Source organism: Verruconis gallopava (assembly GCF_000836295.1).
Source record: "Verruconis gallopava strain CBS 43764 unplaced genomic scaffold supercont1.54, whole genome shotgun sequence".
NCBI lineage: Eukaryota > Fungi > Ascomycota > Dothideomycetes > Venturiales > Sympoventuriaceae > Verruconis > Verruconis gallopava.
Genome location: NW_015622190.1, coordinates 54,660 through 80,691, shown reverse-complemented (window position 1 = coordinate 80,691; position 26,032 = coordinate 54,660). Strand labels below are relative to the sequence as shown.

The 26,032-nt window shown below is 51.6% G+C and overlaps 11 protein-coding genes across 12 annotated transcripts; 5 read left to right on the top strand and 6 right to left on the bottom strand.

Moving 5' to 3' along the window:
- Positions 1-132: 132 nt before the first annotated feature.
- On the bottom strand, positions 133-2,017 carry PV09_09138 (uncharacterized protein; the record flags this gene model as incomplete). The annotated part of the gene is made up of 3 exons (XM_016363135.1): positions 133-862; positions 1,266-1,744; positions 1,797-2,017. The coding sequence occupies 3 exons, from the start codon at positions 2,015-2,017 to the stop codon at positions 270-272; spliced, it is 1,293 nt and encodes a 430-aa protein (XP_016209055.1). The 3' UTR covers positions 133-269.
- A 226-nt stretch (positions 2,018-2,243) lies between these two features.
- PV09_09137 (uncharacterized protein) lies at positions 2,244-3,897 on the top strand. The gene is made up of 2 exons (XM_016363134.1): positions 2,244-2,396; positions 2,448-3,897. The coding sequence occupies exons 1-2, from the start codon at positions 2,288-2,290 to the stop codon at positions 3,734-3,736; spliced, it is 1,398 nt and encodes a 465-aa protein (XP_016209054.1). The 5' UTR covers positions 2,244-2,287; the 3' UTR covers positions 3,737-3,897.
- A 342-nt stretch (positions 3,898-4,239) lies between these two features.
- Positions 4,240-7,246, bottom strand: PV09_09136 (uncharacterized protein). The gene is made up of 2 exons (XM_016363133.1): positions 6,976-7,246; positions 4,240-6,912 (listed from the first exon to the last, which is right to left on the bottom strand). Exons 1-2 carry the CDS (start codon positions 7,135-7,137, stop codon positions 4,456-4,458), a joined length of 2,619 nt encoding a protein of 872 aa, XP_016209053.1. The 5' UTR covers positions 7,138-7,246; the 3' UTR covers positions 4,240-4,455.
- A 169-nt stretch (positions 7,247-7,415) lies between these two features.
- PV09_09135 (uncharacterized protein) lies at positions 7,416-9,374 on the top strand. The gene is made up of 2 exons (XM_016363132.1): positions 7,416-8,789; positions 8,849-9,374. The coding sequence occupies exons 1-2, from the start codon at positions 7,638-7,640 to the stop codon at positions 9,299-9,301; spliced, it is 1,605 nt and encodes a 534-aa protein (XP_016209052.1). The 5' UTR covers positions 7,416-7,637; the 3' UTR covers positions 9,302-9,374.
- On the bottom strand, positions 9,369-10,667 carry PV09_09134 (uncharacterized protein). The gene is made up of 2 exons (XM_016363131.1): positions 9,905-10,667; positions 9,369-9,847 (listed from the first exon to the last, which is right to left on the bottom strand). Exons 1-2 carry the CDS (start codon positions 10,236-10,238, stop codon positions 9,528-9,530), a joined length of 654 nt encoding a protein of 217 aa, XP_016209051.1. The 5' UTR covers positions 10,239-10,667; the 3' UTR covers positions 9,369-9,527.
- A 1,609-nt stretch (positions 10,668-12,276) lies between these two features.
- Positions 12,277-13,917, top strand: PV09_09133 (isocitrate dehydrogenase [NAD] subunit 1, mitochondrial). The gene has a single exon (XM_016363130.1). It carries the CDS (start codon positions 12,384-12,386, stop codon positions 13,527-13,529), a length of 1,146 nt encoding a protein of 381 aa, XP_016209050.1. The 5' UTR covers positions 12,277-12,383; the 3' UTR covers positions 13,530-13,917.
- Positions 13,918-15,062: 1,145 nt separating this feature from the next.
- Positions 15,063-16,433, bottom strand: PV09_09132 (uncharacterized protein). Its single transcript, XM_016363129.1, has 3 exons — positions 16,042-16,433; positions 15,667-15,725; positions 15,063-15,601 (listed from the first exon to the last, which is right to left on the bottom strand). The coding sequence occupies exons 1-3, from the start codon at positions 16,056-16,058 to the stop codon at positions 15,300-15,302; spliced, it is 378 nt and encodes a 125-aa protein (XP_016209049.1). The 5' UTR covers positions 16,059-16,433; the 3' UTR covers positions 15,063-15,299.
- PV09_09131 (uncharacterized protein) lies at positions 16,383-17,879 on the top strand. The gene has a single exon (XM_016363128.1). It carries the CDS (start codon positions 16,696-16,698, stop codon positions 17,749-17,751), a length of 1,056 nt encoding a protein of 351 aa, XP_016209048.1. The 5' UTR covers positions 16,383-16,695; the 3' UTR covers positions 17,752-17,879.
- Positions 17,715-20,241, bottom strand: PV09_09130. 2 transcript variants are annotated; one of them, XM_016363126.1, is made up of 3 exons: positions 19,911-20,241; positions 19,635-19,782; positions 17,715-19,558 (listed from the first exon to the last, which is right to left on the bottom strand). In XM_016363126.1, exons 1-3 carry the CDS (start codon positions 19,937-19,939, stop codon positions 17,876-17,878), a joined length of 1,860 nt encoding a protein of 619 aa, XP_016209046.1. In that variant the 5' UTR covers positions 19,940-20,241; the 3' UTR covers positions 17,715-17,875. The 2 variants fall into 2 exon arrangements, with proteins under 2 accessions (XP_016209046.1, XP_016209047.1); XM_016363127.1 differs by having other exon boundaries at positions 17,715-19,782.
- A 1,113-nt stretch (positions 20,242-21,354) lies between these two features.
- Positions 21,355-24,048, top strand: PV09_09129 (uncharacterized protein). Its single transcript, XM_016363125.1, has one exon. The coding sequence runs from the start codon at positions 21,553-21,555 to the stop codon at positions 23,959-23,961; it is 2,409 nt and encodes an 802-aa protein (XP_016209045.1). The 5' UTR covers positions 21,355-21,552; the 3' UTR covers positions 23,962-24,048.
- A 1,523-nt stretch (positions 24,049-25,571) lies between these two features.
- On the bottom strand, positions 25,572-25,844 carry PV09_09128 (uncharacterized protein; the record flags this gene model as incomplete). The annotated part of the gene is made up of 1 exon (XM_016363124.1): positions 25,572-25,844. One exon carries the CDS (start codon positions 25,842-25,844, stop codon positions 25,572-25,574), a length of 273 nt encoding a protein of 90 aa, XP_016209044.1.
- Positions 25,845-26,032: the final 188 nt, after the last annotated feature.

The following is a 26,032-nucleotide window of genomic DNA, read 5'->3' as shown; positions in this document are numbered from 1 at the left end:
TGAATGCATTCTAGCCGTTGCTGAGATCAAGAGTGTGGTGATAAAGAAAACATCCCTTATTCTTGCGTGAAAAATCAATAAACGCCTATATTTAGGTTCACATAATTTTGCAATACATAAAGACAAGCAAATGGCGAGAGTGAAGGCGTGAATAGGCATGTTTCTTTGTTGCTTCGACGCCTATCATGGACGTACAATGTCCTCAAAGCAACTTGAGGAGACTTGAAGTGCCCAGACTTTGATGGAATTTTGATCTTCGGACTTGATGCTCACACTTCTTCAGACATCTGCTCAGCCAAAACGCCAAGATAAATGTCGTCTTCTCCCTCTCGAACGGCTCCCAAAGCCTGGAAAGTGAAAATGCACATCTGAGTCAAAAGAGTAGCGTCGCCGTAGTGGTTGATGAGGCTTTCTTTTTCGGCCCATGTGCTTAGATTGCTCCAATTCTTCCTTCGAAGACCATATTTGACACACTTGTCCACCTTATCCTTCGTCCACCACGAAGGGAGCAGCTTTTTCCTTGCCGCATGCTCCACAAAGTCTCTGAATGGCGCCATTCCATCCTTTACTCCAGGATCTTCGTCTGTGATCTCAGTGACGTTGAGTGTTTCAAGTTCCTCCAGCTTACGGAGTCGCCAGCTGTCCACCAACAGTTTGAAGACCTCCTCCTCGCTTCGACCCTGTAGCCACGTACCGGAGTTGAGTGCGTGGAATGGCTTCGAAACCTCACATGATGTCTCATTGGAAGCAAAGTTGCTTGTGTGATGGGCTGCATCCAATGCACCGTCGTCAGCCCTGCTCTTCGTAGCCTTGTGCCTGGCCGCAGCGAGTTTTGCGCACACTTTCTTGTGAACCTTCCAATCTGACTTTTGACAGCCCTTGCTACAATATGAGACACAGAGGCACCTTGTACAGTCTCTCATATTGGCTGCAGCCGTAGAGCATTTAACGCAATATTCTTTGGCGGGCATGTTGAAAGGCGCAGAGACTAGTCGAATTTCTGAAGGTTTCGCTTTGACACTTTACTTTCAGACCTTGAATTTGGTTGTGGGACTGCAAAGGTGGCACGGTAGGAATTAGGAAGTGGAGGCAGGATTTGATTGCGGGAAATTGTTGTGGTTTTGCAGTAATTTTGTCAAAGGTGAAAACTCCAACAGCAATAAAAATTGCGTGGCAACCGTAACTACGCAAGAGTGAAGAGTACAACGTCACTTGATGCTGGCTAGCATCTTATTTCCCCAGGTTTAAGTGAGTGAAACTCATACCACCAAGGCCGTCGTCGCCGGCCTCCTGCATCATCTGGAAGTTTCGCATCATCTTTGCCCCATCTCCGGGCGAAAGTGAATCTCCGAGGATGTCTTCAGCAAGCATTCTCATTTGCATTGGCATGTTAGGCGAGCCGTAGTAGTCAATGATTTCGCTCTTCTTAACTGGTTTTCGCAGGTTTGACCATTGATTCTCCTTCATGCCGAACGCCACACATGCTTTCGATTTCTCCTCATTCCACCAAGGGGGAAGCAAGTTCTTTCTGCTTCCAACTTTGGTCAGGTAGCGCTTGAAAGCAGAACTGCTATCTGCAGAACCAGTGTATATCGAGCCGGGCTTCGAAGTTCCACGGAAGGTATGTTCGTCTTCCAATCGCAACCTGAAGCTGTCGACCAGAAGTTGGAAAACGTCCTTTTCAGACCGGCCATGGAGCCAAGTACCATCATTCAATTTGTGGAAAGGCTTGTCAATTTTGCGTCTCCAGGTTCTTCAGCGTAGCAGTTCCGCTCCCAGCATCATTGCTAGTCGACTGACCTGATGCTGAAGCACCAGTCGCAGACTCAGATGTTCGAGTAGACCTCATTTGAGCCAACAGACCACACAATGCTTTGTGTGCGGTCTTCCAGTCCTTCTTCTGGCATTCCTTGGAGCAGTATTGAATGCTCCTGCACTTCCCACATTTCAGAAGGTCTGTAGTCTTGCTGCAGACCGCGCAACAATTGTCCGAAAATAACCCAGCAAAATCCGCCATTGCGGTAGTGACACGTCCAGTACTTCAAAGCTGTGATGGATAGTACTTTTGTACCCGGAATTTTAATCCTTCAACTCGTTGGGCACAGCCGACGAGGATATTGAGGATGTTGGAAATCCTCCTAGGACAAGTGCCTATAATAGACTAGCGTTCATCTAATCTAATCAGACCCTCATCGACCCTGTATCAAAGTCTCCCAAGAAAAAAGTTTGGGACAAACAGCGAGGAACAACGTCGTTACAAAGAACATTGCCCTCTACGCACGGAATAATGGATATAGACACGCAGCAGAAACCCGGCGCTCAAGTGCGCATTCAATTCAGTACGAGAGATAACACATTGAATCTCCCGCAGCTCACGCCTATCCTTGTTCCTACCTGTATGCTCCACGCCTTGCTGTCTCATTTGGAACAATACTAATATTCTTAAGCCGTTCGACGTGCAGGACTATCAGAACTCGTGAATAGCTTGCGAACTCCTGAGCCGCGTGTGCCACTGCAGTTCCTCATCAACGGCCAATTCCTGCGAACCACAATCGATGAATTCCTCACTGCTCACGGCATATCGGCCGAGACAACACTGCCTGTCGAAGTAGTGCGCGCTTTACTCCCGCCGACATACGTCTCGTCGTTTGAACACGATGATTGGGTGAGCTCTGTGGACGTCCTACCTTCTGTTTCAGATGCAAGAATAATGTCTGGCTCTTTCGACGGTCTTATAAGAGCGTGGGATGCGACACAGGGTGCACTTCTGGCCTCCTCTGAGTCTGGCGGTCACGCATCATCGATTAAGGCTGTAAGATGTATCTCTGAGAACAAACTTGTCTCCGGTGGCTGTGACAGAACAGTGCGTGTGTGGAAATATAATGAGGAAGAAAAGACGATACGGCAAACGCTGGAGTTATATGGACACAGATCAGGCGTCGAAAGTGTTGATGTAAACACTGCCTCATCTCGTATTCTTTCGGCGTCAAGCGACCACAAAGTAGGCTTGTGGTCGAGTTCTGCTTCCTCCTCTCCCGAAGCTCCGGCCTCGCTTCTCCCCTCAGCTTCTACCGCAGGCAACAAGAGAAGGAAGCGTTCTAAATCAGATCTTTCTCACGCACCCCAGCGTGGGCCAATTTCTCTTATGGAAGGTCATACAGATGTTGCCTCTGCTGCTGTTTTCAAGCTGCAAGATGCCACCGTTGCATATTCTTCCTCGTGGGACCACACCGTCCGCACATGGGACCTGACAACTTCGAAACAAGTCGACTCGAAATCTACAATGCACCCTCTTCTCTGCCTCATGGAACTTCGCGGTCTCAGTCTTCTTGCTGCAGGGTCGTCCGCACGCCACATCACACTCATCGATCCTCGCGCGTCAGCCTCCAAGATCTCCGCCATGACATTACGCGGCCACACAAATGCCGTCGTGTCTTTAGCGCAAGATCCGTCTTCGGACTACTCACTCGTCTCTGGAAGCCATGATGGCTCATGTCGTGTGTGGGATATTCGTAGCGTGCGTCCGAGCACAAATGGCCAGGAAGGTGGTCAGACAGGCGAAAGCCTGTATGTGTTCCATCGTGAATCTGTAGGTCAAGCAAAGAAGAGCCCCGAGGGTGGTAAGGGAGTCAAAGTATTTGACGTTCGGTGGGATAAGGACTTGGGAATTCTCAGCGCAGGCGAAGACAAAAGGGTGCAGATAAACAAACCCGGTGTAATACAGGCTCCCAGCTAGATAGTTCTGGAGCCATAGCAAGATATAGTAGTCTCTTTCGCCCCAAATTCGGATGACTAAAACATGATCTCATTCAATGGATGCGAATTGGCTCGTCCAGAATTAATGCTTCAATTTTTTGGAGTAAAAAACCACACTTAATTAAAAAAAAATTCCAATGAGTAAATCTCAAATCTATCACATACCCCTTTGACTGTCTGCTAATTTACCTCTGCGATCATCCAAGCGCGGCACAAAAGCATGCACCACGTGGGGCAGAGTGAAAAGCGCCATCCTTCCTTGCGCTTAACCACTGTGACGATTGTCGAGAAGAAAAAGGAGTTATTCAGGCAGAATAGAAACAACATCCCGAGTTGTGCATCTTTTGCACTGGGATGCGGCCCATTCATGTCGACCAAGTTCAGCGACACTTTTCGCGTATTGATAGACAAACTGCGATTGCCTGAGGGGTTCAACACGGTCGTCTTCTATCCTGAGGTCGACATAAGCAAGCTTCATCTTTCAAGGTGCAAGTATTCCAACAATATGCTAATACGTGACTCCTAGCGATAGTGGCTGCCAGAACGTAATGGATTCATTACTCTGCAGATGCCCCGCTGCTTTTTTGATCTATCGATGTCACAGAAGAGTGAATGTATTCCAGTTTGAAAGTCCATACGCATTTGGAATGATAAACAATGCTTTTGGATATCCCCTCGATTTCTATGGTCATCTACTGGCTACCTTCCGAACTCGCCGCTCATTCTGGCACTCTTCTTGATCTCCCTTATTGCTTCCTTTCTGTGCTCACTCTCTGCAAACAATGCTTGAATGAGTTCTATCACCTCGTCTGATTCATACTCTAGACTCAGCTCGCCTTCCGTCCACAGGAACTTGATGTCCGCAAGGCTAGCCTCTAGAATCTCACCGAGATATACGAAGCGCAGCCATGAAGGAGTATACACGTGCACCAAAGATCGCTCCTCACCATCTGGCGAGATGACGTTGAAGAGATCAGAGAGCTTGGCGATATTGTCGATGTAGATTTTCAGTTGCTTCGATTCAGGTTCAGAGATACCTGCTGGTTCGGAAGCGAGCTCGAGAATGTCCTGTACGACTTTGCGGATGACGTGGCTGATTAATGCACCAATAGATTGTTTTCTCGCCGATTCGCAGAGAACGTCTTTCCACAGAGCGTCAATCTCTCTCAATCTCGAGACGACGTCATCAAGTGCGCTTTGATATTCACGTGCATTGACCGGGTTAGTGCAGTTCTCAAAGCCGGACGTTGACGATAGCAAATCCGACAAAATCGTTCGTTGCGAGTCCATTTCTCGGCCATACGCAAGTCTTGAGAAGGACTCTAAGTTCTTAATTTCTGATTCGATAGCTCTTGGTAGACGACGTGCGAGTGGATGATCTGAAGGAAGCTCTTCAAGTAAACGCTCCAGCCGTCTCGCAAGCTCTGTGGAGTCGTTGTAGATGAGTATATCCGCTACTGGGCTCCGTGAGTAGAATGAACGAGCTGTTGCTCTATAGAGGGCGAGAAGAAGTGTTGGAATCGGGGAGAGTGCGGCAACTGCAGCAGCAATTTCAGCAATGGGAAACTCTGGTTGCGAGATGTCCGAGGCATCTTGAAGGACCTTATTAATAAGATCAAGAAGTGTGTCGGGTATTGCTGAAATTCGAAATGTTTCGCGAAGAGTTATTTCTTGCTGAGTGATAGGCCTTGGGCTTCCTGAGGATTTGTTTTCTTGTTCCCCTGACTGGGGCAATCTTGATGGTACTTGGGTCTTGGATGGCGCCGATTCTGCAGCTTTGTCTTGGGGATGATCGACTTCATCATCACCCCAGCCCCAACCCTCAGCATCCTCATCGTCATTTTTTGCTTTTCCAGATTCACGTGCCTGCTGGTCTTGTTCAGCCAAGTCATTCTCATCTCCATCATCCCAGTCCCATCCTTCTGCCTCCTCGCCATCCCCATCAGCTTTCGATGGGCCCGAAGTGTCCTGATCGTTCACTGCTTTTTCGTCATCCTCATTCCAGTCGTCGTTCCAAGTCTCATCCTTTTGTTCGCCTGTGACTATTACATCGTCACTCGCTATCATCTGTGTTTCTACTCTCTCTGAAATTTTTGAGATATTTACTGCATCGTAGCACGCCGTCCTCAATGCATCCAAAGCACCTTCTCGTCGTCTCGAAAGCCAGTTTTGGGGGAGTCGATCAATCCATTGCGACAAGTCACCATCGCTTGGAACGTCAACTCCAAGTTTCTCGATGAAGGCCGCCAAGCTTTGAATATGTTCCAAAGAAGGTCCGTAGCTGACAAGGTAGTTCACTGTAACAGGCACAGAGGGATCAAGTTGCTCGTTGACTAGCTGCACCAAGAAATTTGGTAGAAGCTTTTCCAGGAGCACTTTGAATGCCTCCTCTGGAAAGCATTCCTGTAGGAACAAGATGAGCTTCTTGGCATCGCCTGCGAGAACTTCCAAAGAGCGGTTCTCGCTACGACCAGAGACCAAAATCTCGCCCTGCTTGACATAAAGCTCGGCATTCGAACCATCTGCAGCTGGAGAGAAGCGTGGGCCGATAATGAGTGTATCCAATTCGCGATAAAATCGCGACAAGTGTGTCTCCAAGCTGCCTATCTCTTGCATTGCCGCGATCGTGTCGTCGAGGTTCACTTGCCCACCACTTGCGTCCAGCTCATTGGAGATAATAATTTTCCTCTCTTCGTGATTGCATTGAACCAATGTAGCCCAAGTTTTTGTGATTTTTGCGTTGAGTCCGTCCTTGACCTGCGCAGTACGTCTCGAGAGCAGCCCACCAAAACGTGAGCTCTGCAAGCTGTCCAACTGGGCAGTGACCTTCTGCGAGTTGTCCAACTCCTTCACGGCCAGAAGAAGTTCGTTCTCTGATTCGGCGTCTTTGGCTTTATCGAGCAATCCAGTTGCGATTTTTATCTGCTCAAGAGCCCCGATCAATGTTTCGTTGAAATCGAGCTCCTTGCGCAGAAGATTCGCCTTGCTCGCCGCATCCTGCTCCTTCTCGTACAGTTCCTCGCATCTTGCCTCCTCTTGCAAGATCTTTTTTGCAGTGACTTTGGACTCTTCTATATCATGTTGCAGTTGTTTGGCCTGCGAAATCCAACCGTCCAAATCGCCAGCAGTGTTACGACTAAGTTCGCGCAGTTCGGCCTGAGGTCGCCGTCAGTGAGCGAGCAACAAACAAGGTGAAAAAAGATTCCACGCGATGGCTACCTTTATAGACTCCTGTCCCTTGCGTATGCCATTTAGCAATGGTGGCAACGCACTGTTTGGAAGGCTCGCTGAAGCCACATGTTCAGATGTGGGATACGTGCTGTATTCGACAAAATTGACCAGCACGTCGACGAGCTCCTCTTCTGAAGCTGTAGACGCCATTGGCAAGGCGTATATGCATTGAACAGAGGAAATAGTATTCGGGGATTCTCAAGAGGCATACCAGTGCTCGTATGCACCCGGCCGAACACCACCAAGCTGGAACGTTAAGTAAGTCAAGTTAGTGTAATTTACGATTTCCAGGGTCCGGGTATTGATGTAATGATGGAAATGGTAAACGTACACCCACTATCGGCGCTCTCCCACCCCAAACGCCGACCTCACCCCTGACCTCGACTCTCGTGCCAACCCCAAGCGATTGTTCTACCCCACATTTGCTCCCTCGCGTCAATCTTGGACGAGTCTCCAGTCGAGTAATTCTACCTAGGGCTCTGCCTACTTCATTCACATGGACACGCAGGCAACTAGAGAAGCGAGTCGAGACGGCTCGTCGCGAGGATGCAGCGACCACAAACGCCTCGGGTCAAATTCATGCCGCTTTCGTACATAATTCAGCTCCTGTACGCTTTCTATCCTGTGGACATTCATATCTTCTCTTAACGATGCTCATCGACTTCTTGCGCCCCAAAGCTTCATTGAAATGGTGGCCGGATGTTCAGCTCAACATCTGGACCAAGATCTCGCTGTGGATCTTTGGTTCCCCCTTGCTCTTGTATCTCTTGCTGTGTAGTATAACCCAAATTGCAAATTGGAGATTCATGTTGAAATGTCGTCGTCTTGGCCATGTGCCCCCCATGGGCCCAAGTCCGTTTAACCCCCAGAATCTCGTGCGCTTTCGTAGAGCGATGAGGGCAATGAAGGAGCAGAAACGCATGGAGATGCTCGCCGAGCGCCTTCAGGACTTTGGCAATCCAAAGAATCCGAACACAGTGCTGGGACCGTTGCTGTTCCGCTGGACCATTGTCACAACGGATCCGGAAAATATAAAGGCGATATTGACCACCCAGTTCAATGATTACGGCAAGGGCGAGAAGTTTAACCACGAGTTCAGCGCTTTCCTTGGAAACAGCATATTCACGACCGACGGCGCTCTCTGGCAAAATTCACGCAATTTGCTTAGGCCACAGTTCATCAAAGACCGCGTTAGCGATCTGGAAACATTCGAAACGCATGTGCAGGTCATGCTGAAGATTCTCAAGGAACGCAAGGGAAAACAGATCGACATCTCGGAGCTGTTCTTCGCGTACACACTCGACGCTGCTACTGACTTCCTTCTCGGAAAGAGCTCGGACTCTCTTGAGAAGACGGCGATAGGTGGCCAGGATGAATTTGCGAACGCGTTCAAGGATGTCCAGCACAAGCAATTACTCAAGATGATGCTCGGTCCACTTCAGGCCATCTTCCCCGTCAAAGGCTATTACGAAGCCCTTGCAAAGGTGGACGAGTTCATTAAGCCATTCATTGACCTTGCTACACAGCTTCCGCAGGAAGAGCTTGACAGCAAGGCTTCTAGCCGGTATACCTTTTTGCATGCGCTTGCGAGACAGACCAAAGACGCCAAGTTCTTGCGTGATCAAATCATGGCCACTCTGCTCGCAGGTAGGGACACGACGGCTTGCACCCTGTCCTGGCTGTTTTACGAGTTGTCGACACATCCGGCCGTTGTGACGAAATTGCGAACGGAAATCGGAAATCATGTCGGCTTCGACCGTGAGCCGACATATGCAGACCTCAAGAACATGAAATATCTCCAGGTATGTAACGAATGAGCATTCGGCTCCATAACGTGCTTCACTAAACGATCGTGATTCAGGCCTGCCTCAATGAGATCCTACGTATCTATCCCGCCGTACCTGTCAATGTTCGCGTCGCACTCAAAGACACGACTCTCCCCCATGGCGGGGGGACCTCCGGCAATGAACCTATCGGTATTCCGAAGGGCACCGAGATCGCCTACTCTCCACTTGTCATGCAACGCAGGTCCGACCTGTACCCTCCAGGCCAACCTGCTCCGTCTGACCAGTTCTGTCCGGAACGCTGGGACAAGTGGTTCCCCAAGAGCTGGAACTACATTCCCTTCAACGGAGGTCCGCGCATCTGTCTGGGACAAAACTTTGCCCTCACAGAGATGGGTTACACCACGGTGAGAATCCTGCAACAGTTCAGTAGGATCGAGAGTAGACAGCCGGGTGGCGAAGCCCCGAGGATGGTCACGGATATTGTGATCACGCCTCATAATGGCGTTCAAGTTGCTTTTTTTGAATGATTGAGATGCAGTCGCAGTTTGGGATTGCTTGGGTCAGCAGATAGTGAAGAGCTAGTGGAATAACGAATCTTTCATGACTTTGTTTAGATTTGTCATTCCTATCTGCTATATCCTATATATCTTATTGAGCGCCGTGACGAGTTCGCTAGCAGCAGAATCTATGGGTAAGCCTCAACTAACACTCTTTCGCCCAGAAGTTTGACGATTCTTGTACCAAGTGGTTCTACTATGCCTTCGGTTCCAAGCCTTTGCTCTTGAGCTTCTCTCTGACTTCTTGATAAACCTCGTCGGGACCTTTCGTCGCGTCACACCTCACAACCTTTCCTTCCTTCTCAAACTTATCCACGACAGGCATGCTCGTCTCAACAAAGGTCTTGAACCTCTTCTTGATGCTCTCAATATTGTCGTCGCTGCGACCAGAAGTCTTGCCGCGGTTCAGCAGACGCTCCTGCATGACTTCCTCGGGACAGTCGAAGAAAAGGGTGAACTTCGACGGGCAGACGGCCTCCTCGAACTTGATAGCTTGGTCCAACTTGCGTGGGAAGCCTGGCGTGGCGAGTTAGTCTGGAACGACGATGGAATTGAGAGGAGAGGTGATCGCACCGTCGATGAGGAACTTGTTGTTGTTCTCCTCTTTCAGCGTGGCTTTGATAGCGTTTTCCAAAAGCTGAATGGTGACCTCCATGGGGACAATCTCTCCCTCCTTGATGTGAGTCTTGATGAGCTCGCCAAACTGAGAGCCTGGACGGTCCTGCTCCTCACGCAGAAGATCTCCTGCGGACAGATGCTTGAAGCCGTAGTCCTTGACAAGGTTGGCGCACTGCGTGCCCTTGCCTGCGCCTGGCCCGCCGAGGACGAAGATGATGGTCACCTCGTCTGGTGAGAACAGCGGTTCCTTTCTGTCGAGCAGGGTTTTGATGTCCACTGTCGGCGCCATGATGAATGCTGCTCTATCCTCGGGGATGCTCTGACTTGACAAATTTGTCTGCCGGCTTTGTGCCCGAACGTTCCTTTACCAGCCGATTGAAGAGATAAAAGCCCGTCAGCAAAATCGCGATGAACGGCACAACCCGCAGCGGAGAGGACTTGCGATCCGCGTTCAAAGTGGTCGGTCTCGAGTAAACAATCTTTTCCGGTCGCTGCTGGGGCTGTTCGGAGCGGCCGAGTCTCGGAACCGTTGAAAACTGGTGGCGGGATGCCGATATGAGACGTTTGCGGGCTGATTGAGCGTGTCTGAAGGACGAAATAGGGGGCGACAGCCGTTGCATTCGAAAACTGCTTGCCATGATAAATTATTCTTGGAGGTGGGGGGAATGTTTGATGCAAGCTGCAAGGTGAAAGCTCACATCATCGAATCAAGAAGCCACCCGCTGCATGAAGCTAGACTCCACCGGAAATAATATCGACTTCACCATCAGCCTTTGCCTCAGTATCGTCATCTTCTTTGCATTTGCTTAACGTCAGCCATTTGCTGATTTAGCGTAACAGTCATGGGGATTCCATGTCGGTTTAGCAGCACGGGATCAGAATCAGCTCCCGTCGTTCAGAGTCTGCATGAAATCCGATTCCCGACCAGACGTGCGTCTGCTCGAAAACCGAGCAGCCTGAGAACGGTGGGATTTGAATGTGAAGGACATTGGACCTTACACTGATCCGATCCTTAAGCGTAGTAAACGAGACTCTACCAGCTTCTCTGCAAAAATTCAAAGATGTTGAATCGAGCTCATAAAGACGTAAAAGTCACAGAATTTTTAAGCGGAATTATGGCTAAGCCATTCTTTACCAACACGATATCATTGAAAAGAATCCAAGATAAAATAAGCCAATGGCATATGATCAAAGCATTCCTCTTGTGGCGTCTCTCTCAAGTGAACAGTCCATCCAGCGTGTCTAGCAAAAGGGGAGCAAATTTCATTTAGCCTCTCAAACACAGGGAGAGAAACAAGATAATGAACAGCTGTGCAGAGTCTGTAGAAAATGTGGTAATGCTCCTCTTTGGTGTCATGTTTGTACACTATTTCATGCATCAAGTAAGCATAAGTTTGGCCGGCTGATGACGGTATTGATTGAGTTGGTATTTTGTGTTTTACATCCATAGTTTTTTTTTGAGGATTAATTCGAGCTATATATTCATGAGCACTACACCTCAGTTCTTTTTGATTTTATGAGCAAGACGTCCAGATAAATTTGGATTATGAATTGTCCTAGCGGCCAAATATTCTGACGCCCTTCTTTGTTCACCTCTTGGAGATATTCAATCACGGTAACTCATTTTGATGCTCTAGCAATTATTCAGCTGAAGCGATAACTTATTACATGTACAAGTAGCTCGTGATTTGGATCATAACCAGGTCTCCATGCTCCCGGTGATTGGAAGCATCCGAGTCCCGCTTGCACTGCTACTTCTTCTCTGAACCCTAGCTATCTGTACGTCTGCGAAATTTATCTTTCTTCACCACAGGATGCTGGTATTAAGAAAGAAGATTCTCAGGAGCTAGTAGAACTCAGGCTAGTAAAACGTGGAGCACGTCAATGGCACCATGGAAACGCCAGGGAGGATTCGATTTACCATTGGGAAACGGAGCGAATACTTCCTGCTCGATTCTAGGTGATTGGAGTCCTATCCGATCTCCACATTCTCGTCCTTGGTAGTTTCATCCCAGGCATGCATTTCGCTTCGAGCGTGGACCACGAAGGTTCCAAGCGAAGAATCGCGTCTTCCCGACTTGAAATCAAGGGATCAGGGTCAATCAAGCTCCAAGAATCTGCTTCTCAAGTGTTCTGGAATGCCATGTCGGTCCAGTGGAGATTTTTTTTTCCCTTTTTTTTTCTGGCAGATTGAGGCATTTTGTTTCGACGCTCCGTGCTTTTGCTCTGGCGAATGCCGTGTTGATAGCCGCAGACGTCAGGCCCGTGCGTTCAGCCACCTTTGTGCAGAGCTTTTGCTCTCAGCTCGCGATAGCTTTATTATCTCTCTCTATCTTTTCCGCCCGCTGCCCACGACTTTGCAGTCCGCTTCCTCCGTCTCCGCCACCCCTTAGGCGCCAATTGCACACGCACGACACCAGCGGATCTAGCCAACATGCTGCCAGTCCAGCGCACAATGCTCGCCGCGCGAGCACTGTCCAAGGCCTCCCGTCCCGCCGCCGTTGCCGCTGCCCGATCGTATGCAACCGTCCAGTCGGACATCTTCAAGCCCACCAAGTTTGGCGGCAAGTACACGGCGACTCTGATTCCCGGTGACGGTATTGGTGCCGAAGTCACCGAGGCCGTCAAGGCCATCTTCAAGGCCGACAATGTGCCAATCGAGTGGGAGCAGGTCGACGTCTCCGGTGTCGAGACCGGTGACAAGAACTCAGAGCAGCTGTTCCGCGAGGCCATTGCATCACTGAAGAGGAACAAACTTGGCCTCAAGGGCATCCTGTATACGCCCCTCGAACGATCGGGCCACCAATCCTTTAACGTCGCCCTCCGACAGGAGCTCGATATTTACGCTTCCATCGTGCTGATCAAGAACATCCCCGGCTACGAGACCCGCCACAAGAACGTTGATCTGTGCATCATCCGTGAGAACACGGAGGGTGAGTACTCCGGCCTGGAGCACCAATCCGTCGCTGGCGTGGTAGAGTCCCTCAAGATCATCACCCGAGCCAAGTCAGAGCGGATTGCTAAGTTCGCCTTCGCTTTTGCTCTGGCCAACAACAGAAAGAAGGTCACCTGCATCCACAAGGCCAACATCATGAAGCTGGCCGACGGTCTATTCCGAAACACGTTCAAGAAGGTGGCTGAAGAGTACCCGACCCTGGAGGCGAACGACATGATTGTCGACAACGCCTCGATGCAGTGCGTCAGCCGCCCGCAGCAATTCGACGTCATGGTCATGCCCAACTTGTACGGTGGCATTCTGTCCAACATCGGTGCCGGTCTAGTCGGGGGGCCAGGCATCGTCCCAGGTTGCAACATCGGCCGCGACATTGCCGTCTTCGAGCCCGGCTGCCGCCACGTCGGTCTCGATATCAAGGGCAAGGACCAGGCAAACCCTTCTGCTCTGCTTCTCTCCGCATCAATGATGCTGAGGCATGTCGGTCTTGACGATCACGCAAACCGCATCTCCAAGGCCGTGTACGACGTCATTGCGGACGGCAAGGTCAGGACACGAGACATGGGAGGCAACGCAACGACGCACGAGTTCACGAGGGCTATCCTTGACCAGATGGAGAAGCAGTAAGCACATCGTAGAATGTATGAGTATTAGAAATATGGGTGGTGTGCATGAACGGCCCGGTTTGGCTGGATTTTTTTTTAAAGCCTTTTGTCATCTGCTCAGTCTGGTAGTGTCTGTGTACTCCTCCATATATCAAAGTGGCGTGTGTAGTCTTCCGAATGTAACGAAAAAAAAACCACCATGCTACCTCTTCCTGCTTCACTTCTTCTCCTCCATTGCGGCAGAAACCGTTATCACACTTCTGTTTGCTAGCATCATTTACTCAGTCACAAGAAAAACGTGCATGAAGACTTGAGCTATGCCTGCCAGGAGTTACGCATAGTCAACTTCGATATTGTTAGCCCGAAAAGGTACATTCGACGATTATTGCTGCTCCTTTCTGTTGCGTTGCAACCTTGCGCGATCGACGTGGTCTCGAGCAGTCCGTAAAGTTGACATGGAAACCGCATGCACAAGTCGCTGCGGCACAGGACGTGGTCAACGGGGATGTCACAAGCACTATTGGCGCAGTCCAGGAATGCCGCCTGGCCAGGAAACGGACCGACTCATAACAAAGAGGTTTGGAAAAAGATGTTTTTGTCTGGCAGACAGTCAAGAGAGACCAACGCGAAAAGACATTTCTCACAGTGCCATCTTAGCTTTTGTTGCTGGGGATCAGCCTGCAACGTTGCAAATCTACTCTAATTGCCCTTTTTTCAGAGATGCCCTGCAAAAGTCAGCATTATCGCTCTTCTACAGGCGATGTGAACGCCACTGATGCTTGTCTAGTGGAAAGTCATGGCCGAGATTGTAGTTGAATCGTATCGCTGGTGTGCTATCCGACTCTAAAAGACAACGCATCCAAAAAAAAGAAAAAAAGAAAGATAGGAAGGGAGGAAGAAAGAAAGAAAGAAAGGAAGGAAGGAAGCGAAAGCTGAATGATCTGATCGTAAAGGGGGCAGTAAACTCGAATTCCAATGGTGGTCAAGTAGACGGCCGTTATGCCAGGAGGAGAGGTCAACTGATGACAATCATCCCACTTCACGCTGGCCGAATGAAAGCTCCATTTGGTGATGCAAGACAAGAAAGCAAGTCATAAGAAGCCAAGTGTCGACGTGTGGATAGAAAGACAAAAAAACCCATTAGTAAATCAAGGGGAAGGCAATGCAAAGGGATAAGGCCACATGGCCGGACACCTCACCACCAAAGGGCAAAAAAGAAGATGTAATCCTAGCTCTTATCTGTACGGGAAGGTCTCTGTACTCGACTCGAAGGTTCGTTGGGCTCGAGAGGCGTCCCCATACGGCCGCTCTCGCGTGGCGGTACTCCGCAACCCAACTAGATAGAACCGCTATCTAGCTGGGCCGTTGTGAGTCGAACCGAGGATTTGCGCCACCGGACCGTCGTTGGTGTGGTATTTGCGCCAATTTGCCTATATACCACATGGCCCACGGTTCGATCCGGCCGCCGGACGGAAGATTGACATGAGCGCTTGGGAAATGTTTTGCTTTGGCTGGCTGACGGGAGGGCTGACGGGAAGAGCGGTCATGAGGACGTGAACACACAACAGCTGAAATCCTCTAGTAGATCAAAAGAGCTCGTACTAGCAATTATCATTCATGTAAGCAAGCATTTCCCTTTTTTTAAACGTCTCTTTTCTGTAGTCCGCCAATGCAGCCGCCGGCCGTTCTACGTGATGCTCGTTGCCTCCCGTGTCAATTCTCCGCGAACGCCTCGTTCTGAATGCTTTGCTACGCCATCAGATTAAACCCCCTTCCAGAAAGCAAGGCTCTATCAAAAGCCATCCATTCCAGCGCCATGCTCTCCCGCGATCTTCTTCAACTCCCACTCCTTGGTGAACTCCCTGCCCAGGGCGTTCAGATCGGAAATGATATCCTGGCACGCCTTCAATATGGCCTCCTTTGGCGTCAGGCTGCCGTCCGTGGTCACGCGGAGCTCGAACTCGGCGAAAAGAGGGTGCTGCACGCGGTATGCGCTGAACTGGATGAACTTGTACTGGTGTAGGCGCTGGGTTATGAGGTTGCCGAGCGTGTGGTCCTCCTTCTTGAACTTGAATATGGCGGTATTTGCGACACCTGAGGACGACCCATCTTAGTTGGACTGCAATGCAAAAAGACGAGCACATGGCCATGGCGCTTACGGGTGTCGAACTCCCATTCAACCTTCTTCTCGTCGGGCTCGAGGAGGAACTGTGTGAATCTTTCTGGTATGTTAATCATGGCTGCTTTGTCGCGACCCATCTTGCCCGCTCCTTGTCGCGCGTTCGTCTTTGTTTCAAAGATGTGCGCGTTGCCGGTGTTGTTTCGCATGTCCAACGTTGCTCTTTGATCATACCGATCTTACTCCTTCAGATCGGTGGCTTCTGCCAGTAACTGCTACGCCAAGCAGCCGCACATTCACCGCGGCAGGCGCTGTAGCGATGGAAACCAAGCACGCGCGATGCAAAACACAGAGAACCATCTACAAGGAGCGAGCAAGACGGGTCAGCTGTTGCACCAAAGACCGAATCACAAACCTGTCTGGCGCATTCATCGTGCCTCAACACTTTCGCCGCCGCTCTCGGGCTGCCAGCGCCCCTTTCCTGGACCAAAGGAATACTATACAAGAGCCACGCTGCGAGCTCGGTAACAAAGATGGGCCCAAAACGATATAGACGAACGGCAAGATGGGGCAGGTTGGGATGGGCAGAGGTGAGAGATGGGAGGAAAATGCAGGTTCGCTGCGCGCTGACGCTTGGCAGAGAGATGTAGGACGGATTCGACGCTAAAGGCGGGAGTGCCCGTTCTTAGCGACATGGCCGCCCTGCTAGGACACGAACAGCCTGAGAGCGGCAAATCAAACTCTTCGCCGGCGACAGAGGCTTGTCCGTGTGTTCGCTTGCCTCCATCGATCCGCGGAAATGTCGTGAAAACCTGGCCTTTGAACTGAAGTCTCATGACGATCGGTCATGAGCGAGCTGTTGTTAGTCCCGCCCGCACGCAGGGCGTGACGGGCAGGAGGCCGATCCGCTTGCACGGAACGTAACCGTCCGTTACAAACTCTCCAAAGCACAGATATTACATCACACTCGCCGTACAGATGCGGTTCTCGTCTTGTGCAATTCTCACAAACGTATCGCAGGAGCTTTTCCAACAATTCTCACAAACGTATCGCAGGAGCTTTTCCAACGATGCCGTCCGAGCTACAGGCCATTTATCCGTGGACGAAGTCCCCCCTCATAACAAGCGCGCCCATGCGTTTGATAGCCCTCTCTAAGCTGTGCGTCGAAGTCAGCAAAGCCGGCGGAATAGGCTTCCTTGGCTCCGGCAACGACCAAACGAATCTGGAGGACGAGCTTCAAAAAGCAGTGGACCTGTGCAAGGCCGCAAGCCTGCCAACGTCGCCGGTGCTGCCGATCGGCGTGGGCTTCATCAACTGGGGAGCGGACCTGGACGAGGCTGCTCGGTGCGTCGAGAAATTTAGGCCCTGTGCCGTTTGGCTCTTCGCCCCAAGGAACCTCGAGAACCTGGTCAAGTGGACAGACACCTGTCGAGAACGCACGGGCGGGGCCACGCAGATCTGGATCCAGGTGGGCAGCGTTGACGAGGCGAAACGCGCTGTGGCGGCGTGCCATCCAGACGTGCTAGTCGTGCAAGGAGGCGACGCAGGCGGCCACGGCCTCAACAAGGCCGCCTCGGTCATCACGCTGGTCCCCGAGGTGGTCGATGCGCTGACGGGCATGAAGAACAGCGGCGAAATCAGCAAAGTGCCTTCCGTCATTGCCGCCGGTGGCATTGCCGACGGGCGTGGACTGGCAGCGTCGTTGGCGCTGGGCGCGCAGGGCGTGTGCATGGGAACTCGCTTCCTTGCGAGCACAGAGGCCGTCGTTGCCAAAGGCTACCGCGACGAGGTGATTCGCGCAAGTGACGGCGGACAGACGACGATTCGTTCGTCCGTGTACGACAAGCTGCGTGGCACGACCGAGTGGCCGGATCAATATGGCGGGAGAGGCGTTGTCAACAAGAGCTACCACGATGCTGTGAGCGGCATGGACTGGGATGAGAATATAAGACTGTACCAGGAAGCCGTAAAGCTCGGCGACGCTGGATGGGGAGCGGAGGGAAGGATGACGACGTATGCCGGTACCGGGGTCGGGCTCGTGAAAGCCGTCCAGAATGCCGGCGACATCGTGAAAGAGGTGCGCGAAGCTGCGGTAACGATCCTAGCTGAGTTGCACAAAGCGTAGTACTATACATATAGGGGCTTCAAAAGCCACTTTCAGTGAGCCCGCGTTCCTTCACATAAGTCATAATTGCGCTCAAGGGTATCAAGCATTCTTCGTCAAATTCATAGCTCGAGCCTGCCGAAGCTCACACGATTTCAATATCTCGCGGCTTTCCTGCACCTAAGCCGAGCGGATCCTTCTCATCCAGCACCTCGCCGCGCATCACGCCTTGCACATAAGCCGCTCCAACGAGCCTATATGATTTACCCGAGCTAGTAGGCCGCAGAACGAACGGAATCATAAAGCCCGTTGGCACCATGACCACGTCGTCCTTCTGCACAAGCTGTGGCCCGATCCCGTAGAAGCCCTTCTCGGTCGCGAACATGCATCTGAACTTAGCTGTCCACGTGTAGTCGTTCTCAAAATCGCGTGCGTTCGTTCGGAGTCGCTGGTCGCTCGCAGAGCCTTCTTGCACCGATCGGACATAGTCTACATAGGCTCTTGCAAGCTTTCGATGGAGTTGTATGTCGTCCTCCGCAACCTTTGTGTGCTTGTACCGACCAGACACAAGACATAGCGTAAACGCATCGCGGCGGGCTTGCTCATCTGGATATCGTGACTCGGTTGGCAGCGCAGCCCAGAGCCATTGAATGGCAGCTCGATGACTCGGGCTCGCGATGATCGAGTTGATCTCAACTTCTGCAGGGAGAATCTGCGCTGAAACCCATTTAACCCTGTCGAATATGACACCAGATAGTCTCAGAGCTCTCGTTTCTGTATCTATCGAGAGCGAGGGCTTCGCGTCCTTTCCTCCAGCGTAAAACCATTGGCCAGGGCGACCAAGGTTATGAGTTTCCGCACCCAAGTCCCAGCGGATGACCCATGAGGCCGAACTGGCCTCACCTAGATTTCGAGGCCGTCTCTTGCCCATGCTACCAGCCACCGAGAGCGGGAGTGTCGGCTCCAAAATCGTCAGCAGCTTCTGGGTCACCTCCATGTACACGTCATCGACGTGTCTCGTGTAGTCTGCCTGTACAATTGTGCTCCCATTGAACGCGGCCAACGGATGTCCCAGCAACGCATAGATATAATCTCTCAGGTCTGTTACTTCGCGTCTCGAGCTCTGGATCAAAGTGTCGATGATGTTGGGCTTCGGAACAAGGACGCCAGCTTGTACACAGAAGTCGGGGACGACTTGTTCTCGCCAGCTGTTCTTGTTGCCATACCACATGAACAGACCTACAAAAGCGTCGTGCAAATACCACGACATCGGGAGATATTCGAAAAGCTGCGGCGCGTGCCGCTGAAATTCGTTGACGTTTATGACATCGCTGAACCTGATCTCTGCGTCTCCCCAGCGCATGATGACGTCGCGAGCGATGCCGACTTCTTGCAAAACCCACACGCGACTAAACCATGCAAGCTTGAGAAACTCCTTGAACAACTTCCACTTCCGCGGATGTTGAGAGACGGGGTTTTCATGCTTGCTAAGCGCTGGAATCTTGGTCACGGACCCGTATTGATCTACCAGAGCTCTTGCGATCCACGATGTGCTCTTCAAGAAATCAAAGGTCTCCAAGGCGACGCCCTGATCATCGAGTCCAAGCCATATCAGCGTTCTCTGGCTGTTCTCGTAGATCTGTCCCATCAGTTGCACCTGCCGACCTTTCTCGGGCGGATTTGTTTGTTGGATGCAGATGGCGTCGGCCCACAGCGTGCGTTCGTTCTTCTCATCTCGGAAGTGCTGTAGGGCATGAAACAAGTTCAGGGTGACATTAAACCAGTGGCCGTCGACGATGATGCGTCGCACTTCGGTCACGTCTCCCCACTGAAGTGCAAATAATGGTATGTGAGCTGCCGTGGGCTCTGAACGGTCAAGCTTGCGAGAGAAGTTCTGTACTTACAACGTAGCTTATGCACTCATACTGCCCTCGGACATTGTGCAAAGAAACAGGCTCTAGATGGCAATGGATGTAGTCTTCCCTCTTTCCTGGCTCGAGCTTGAGCACCCTGATCATGACATCATCTTGGGGCAGCTCCTCGTAGTAGTACCTAGAGTTGTTCTCAGTCTCCCGTCCAGATAGATAGCTCCAAAGCCGCGAGCATTCAAGTATGCGCTGCGACGCGTCACACGCTGCTCGTTATCAAGTTTGAGAGTTTGTGAAATTTCAAGTACTTACTGCGGGATAGTTCGCAGACTCGTCACCATGGCTATGACCTCCTAGCTCCAGACTTCCACACAACACGCACTTCAAATTCGTTGTGTGTATAGATTATGCTCGCACCACCAAAGAGTCCGGCAGAAGTCCACCGCGAGACTGACTAATACGGCATACGAGAAATCCGAAATCTGATGATGTGGGGGCGGGGAAGTGGATTGTCCAAGTCTTTGAGCAAGGATATGCGGCAACCAAGGCTTGGAAGACACAAAATCATCCCACCGACGGAGGATAAATGGCCTCCATTGTCTTAGCGGACATCAGTGAAGATGCTTCCAAGAGAACAGAGTGGTAGACTCGTCCAATGAAAGACAGTGTCTGTGGCCTCATTCGGCTTGCCCTTGTCAGGCGAGATCGTTCAAGCCAAGTCATGCGTTCCTTGAGACTAAGCTTCGGCATAACTTCTCGAGTGTTACGAAGAGCGCAATATTTGTTCCCGACGATGCTGTACAGAGCACACACGTCTCTTGTGGAAATGATGGCCTTTACTAAACTCAATCACGTGATGATACCCAACCGATGAGGACTTACGTACTCGATTGTGTCGAAAAAAAATAAGGACTCGATTCGTCATGCCAAAGTATGGGAAAAATATGATGGCCTAAGTTAAGATAGCACTTGTTTCGCACGCTGGAGACACGCATGGCTCTGTCTTTGACAATTGGCAGAGTTCCCATTCCTATCAAGGTTTGACAATTATAATCGTTATCCCAGGATTGTTTAACGCCAGCTTTATAGTTTCAAAATTCTCATGGACAAGATTCTTATCCAATCTAGCTCATGCGAATGAACAGCGCCATAAATCAGGTTTCGATCCCGTCTGTGAGAACAGGCTGATCGCGGTAGCAAGATGACCGTCACAGTGTTCTCTTTTCATCATTTTCATTGGCAGATTTTGGCAGCGTCTGCCGGAAATTGTCCTGCATGACTGTTCCTTTCACAGTTGCAGAACTGGGGTTGCAAGTACCTTCTAGACGGGCCAATTGTACCTTGGAATGATCGTTCACCGGTAGATATGGAGCCTCAGAAATTAGCCATTCATCCAGCGACTTTTGTCCTCTAACCTGGCGGATTTCCAGCTGAGGAAGGGGATATGGATCTCCGGTCAGTGCCTGCGACGAAATGACCGACAAAAAGTGCTCTGGTCGCCGAAGACGAACTAAAAAAAGCAACATGCGTTTACGTGTCGAGCGTGGGGGCGATCCGCTAAGCTTCAACAGGCTGATAGCTTGGCTAAGTTCATGCGATCCTGGCCGAAGTTTGGGTTACGTCGAGATACATTCAGACATGGCACATCCTTATACCGTATCATTATCAACGCGAGCACTTCGAGCTCATGAGCATCATTGACGTTGAACGAGTTGCTTGACTGTCAACAATACTGTAAATCGACTCGACGATGGGACGGCTCTCGGCAGCCTCAATTTTAGACTGTGCCACTAGGGTGTCGAGATGCGGTCTAATTTTCAGCCTCGCGATCGACCCCTCCTCCACGTTTTCTTTTCCTTCTCGCACGCCCTGTTTTCGCCAGAGCTGAACTTTCATCTACCTCGTGTCGCCGTGGAATATAGCTACAGAGCTTGAGGCGACGCTAGATTCAGATATGCCGCAGAGCAGCGTCACTCCAAACACGCCTATCCAGGCGGTCCCAAGAAAGGCGGTTGCGAGGAAGGCCATCGGAGGCGTGGGTAGTGCGCCTGCTTCGGAAACGAACATCGTCAAGTCGCCAGACGCCGAAGCCTCATCAATCCCAACCAACGATGGCCTCGCTAATCGAATAATTCCAATCACAGCGTCATCGCCAGCGTTGACGCTCATTCCGGCTCATACACAAACAGCTCAACACTCCGAGCTTGGGGCTAATGGATTCTCTTCGACCAGCTCGCCTCAACTTTCACAACAACAAGAAGTTGCGAGTAGGCCTGATCTACAGAGACGGGCAAGTTCCATGTCATACTTTTCGAACCCTCACATGGCATCGACCGTCCAGCCTGTGGGCTATGCAGGACAAGCCGTACATGAGAATAGTTCAATGTCGGCTGTCCATCCTCAGCAAACTGGTGTTGCGAGCCAGGCCGAAGGACAGGCTCAATCTCCCAACTTATGGCGAATGAATTCGCTACAGAGCGTTGGTAGCGTTTTCTCTTCTTCACACGCCAGTGGATGGCCAGCAAGCCCAAGTAGCATGATTTCTGATCAGACAGGTTGCACGTCGCCCTTGAGCAGATTTTCAACTGCATCGGATACGATATCACCAGGTGGCGGTGCATCGATATTGACGGGAAGCATGAGTCAATCTCCGCCTGCGACAAAGGTAACGAGTCTGCCAACTTGCGCTCAGTGTCGAGCGGTTATACAAGCCAATGTTTCCAAGTTCGAATGTCTGATTTGCTGGACAGGTGCAGTAATAACAACATTCTGTGTGTATTGCTTCACTTCGGGTTCTGCTGCTACCGGACACGCAGAACACGACAAGTCGTTTTTCGTGAACGAATCTGATCCAGAAGTCCAACCGGGCAAGAGGGCAGAAGATTCCATAAGTCAGAGTTTGCCTCATCTGTCTCCTGTGTGGATTATTAGGAAGAATTACGCCGGTAGGATATGGTATCAGCACCGGGCAACCGGTTTTCGCACGCACATCCGCCCCATGACTGCGGTTGTTCCTCCCCCAAGCTTGCTCGCTGGTTGGGAAGCGCATGCAAGCCCAGATGGGAAGCAGTACTATTACAACAAAACCACTGGAGTGAGCACCTGGAACGCTCCTGTTGCATCGCCTCTTCCATATGGCTGGAAAGAAGTTCGCACCCCTGACGGTGTTCCGTTTTACGTCCACGAAGTACTGCAACTTGCGTGCTGGGAGCGTCCGGGCCAAGCGCCAAAAGCGAGATCAGGCACTCCAAGCAGCTCGGAAATCACCGTGGAAAGTTCAGCGCCGGTGAAAACCACGAAGTCGGGCAGCAAATCGACCGTGGCCCACGGTGTGGCCGCGGCGGGGGCAGCAGCGAGCCTGGCCAACGACATCTCCCAACTGAGTAACGGGGCGAGCCTGACACCACAGGGTATCATGTCGGCGACCATTGCAGCCGCCAGATTAACCACTCATGGTGCCAAATTCGCCGGCAAGACGATGGGTCGGCTGGCGAAGAGCCAGAAGATTCGAAGGGCAAGCAGGATATTCACTCAAGCATCCCATCTGGCTACGCTTGCGGAAGGCGGAAGCTTCGAAGGAGGAGGATATGGAGATAATGGCTCCGACGACGTGGATGCAGGGTTCACGGATAGCTTTGCTGAATGCGAGGATGACTCGACCGCAGTCGATGATGGGTACCAGCAACCTCAAGACGTTGGGTTCGAATCTCAATATGTCCCGTCCGTGACAATGCAGCCGGTTCAAGAAACTTACCAGCCTCCTTTTGCGCCATATGTGCAGGACCAGGTGGTTCAACAACAGGTTGCATTTGTCCAAGACGACAGTCTATACGCACCAAGCGAACCGCCTCCCGCGGTGGTGAACGATGTATATGTCACAGAGGACGTTTCTTGCAGTGGAGCTACCGTTGAGGAAACCAACGTCGAAGTCAGCGTAAACGTGCAGAGTACCGTGGACAGTAGCTACATCAACGTTAACGAGGTTCAGCAGCTGGTCACAATCCAAGAGCAGCAGATCAGCACTCAGCCTCAACCGTCATCACCTGCTGCTGCGGCACCTCTGGATACTTATCCACCAACGGCTGCAAACGCGAATCTGGGTGCTTCGCCAGCAAGTGGACTCGGTTCAGTGGTAGCGCCGCCAGCGACCGTGGAAATTGACACTCTCGATGTCGTATCTCTGGACGCACTCTCACCGCCGCCAGCATATGGTTTGCCTCCAGACGTAATTCCGCAAAGCCCAAGCTGTGCAACACCACCACTACCAGCAGAGCTCAGTGCGGTGCCGCCTGCCGCAGGCGTTACGCCGCCAGATTTCGATCCTGTTCTTGACGGATCGGTGGCGGTTTCACCCTCCGCGTGAAACAGAGCGGCATTGTCTTTAATCAACTTCGTTCTGTAGTAGAACATGTAGCGTACTAATCAAATTTGATATACATGTGTTTTTCTGCTCCCCTATTTCGTCCCCCAGGAATATACGTGGCTGCGACCACTACTCCCATCCTAACGTTTCGGCTGATGCCTAGCTACCACACAGAAACAGGGGGGGATGCTTGAGACGATGAACGCGAGTAATTGAGCGTGCTGGTTGTGGAAATTTAGAAGAATGAGCGTACCGGCGTGCGGCACGCCATGGAGTGGTCGTGGAAACATCGCAGTGCCTCAGCATGACTCTTACCAGACTTCACTTTCTTTTTGGCCCAACACCGTGATGCGGAATGTCGATCAAGCAGAATTTTTGCAGGAGTGACTTGAAGGTTTTTTTTTTTTTTTTCCTTTCTTTTTTCTCTTTTTCCCCGCTCTTCTTTCCATGCTCTTCGTCTCGAACGGTTGCACTGCGAGAAATCGGCGAGAAGGGCACCACAAAAGGGCATACTAGCGGCCAGTATCGGGAGGAGTTTTTGAGACATTTTTTTTTCCTGGCGCCGTGCGCGGGGCGTGCCATCTGGACCAAAGCCGCTTGGGCATGAAATCACGTAGAACACGGAGCGGCTGAGGGTCCTCGCGCGAGGACGAAGAGGGAAGCCGTCGCAAAAATCCGGGGTAAACTTTTATGTAACACGCACGGGCGGGGAACGAGCCACAGCACGAAAAGCTAGAGAATCAAGCCAGAAATTACTGTGCTTTGACGTTGGCAGCGTCAGATCGGGTCCCCGGCAAACATGGGGTTTGATCCACAGTGATCGTGATGTCATGAGGGACGGACTCTTCCGTCGAGGTATTATTGGCACTATGCGGATGCTGTGCAGAAAGAACGAGGAGAGACGCTCGGACAGACTGGTAAGTCAGGTACATGAGGCGTATCTTTCTATGCCTTGACGGCGGCAGGTTTCACGTCCCGTGATGCACGCAGGCATGGACGACTGAGGCCCCGGCAGTTGCAAGAGTCTGTAGCAATTCTGATGCGGTCCTCCTTCGACGTACGGCTACGCAAGTTGATCATCCGCCCGGCGGCGGCATGAAGATGACATGGGGACCATCAGCGATGATCATCGCGCTGTCGGCAGGCGGGAGCACGCAGCGCACTTCCGACGAGCCGAAAGATTTGTGTCTCACGCGGCCAGACGCAGAACGGCTTCCGCTTCTATGTTCCTAAAGCACGTCTGCCTGGTCTCGAGAGTGATCTGTTCGCCAGCAGCGGCGGCAGACGGGGAGACGCAACAAAGGTGGTCTGTATGCCAGCGGGTGAGAACGTTGTGCGCTGAGAACGAGGAGTACTGCAGCCTGAGTGGCGACGACACGCCACGGCAGGATGCCTTCATCCACTTACGGGATGGGGGCAGGCCAAACCGTCTGCAGGTGGACGGCCAAAATCGCGGAGGCGCCCTTTATCTTAGCGATAAAGGCGCCTCCGTCGCCTTCGAGAAGCATCGAGCGTCTGCTTCTAGTGGCTTGGCTGCCGTTGCATCGACCATTTTCGTGCTCCCAGTCTTGGTTCAGTGGTCCGCTTTTTGCTGCATTGGTGAAGAGCCACTACTGCGTGGCAGAACGCGCCGTGGGTATAGCGAGAGGAGAGGCATACTCGGCGCACAGCACGACGACCGATCCACCACGTGCGGACTTCGCGTACGCGGGCACTGCTGCCCAAGCTGCTGGTTGCAAACACAAGATCTCCGGGCTCTCCATGCGTTTCTGCGTGTCGTCAGAGGAGAACGGCTCGGGGCCTGGGAGAGCGGCAACGGTAGCCGTGGTCGGCCGGAGGGGTGAGAGCAATCTCGCGCTCTGCTCGTCTGTGGCATATTCCATGAGACCAGCGTGTCGCTCGCTCAAACGGCCTTCCTAACACGGCCAAGAGACCGCTGATGGTGCCGTTGCAAGAGGCGGGGAGATGCGGCTCTCCATTCGCCTGTGCGACGGACCTGGCTGCGCGCCACCGCGTGCCCAACCAGTAGCATTGCGCGACATCTGCGTGTTTGGGGGACGACGAGAGAGAA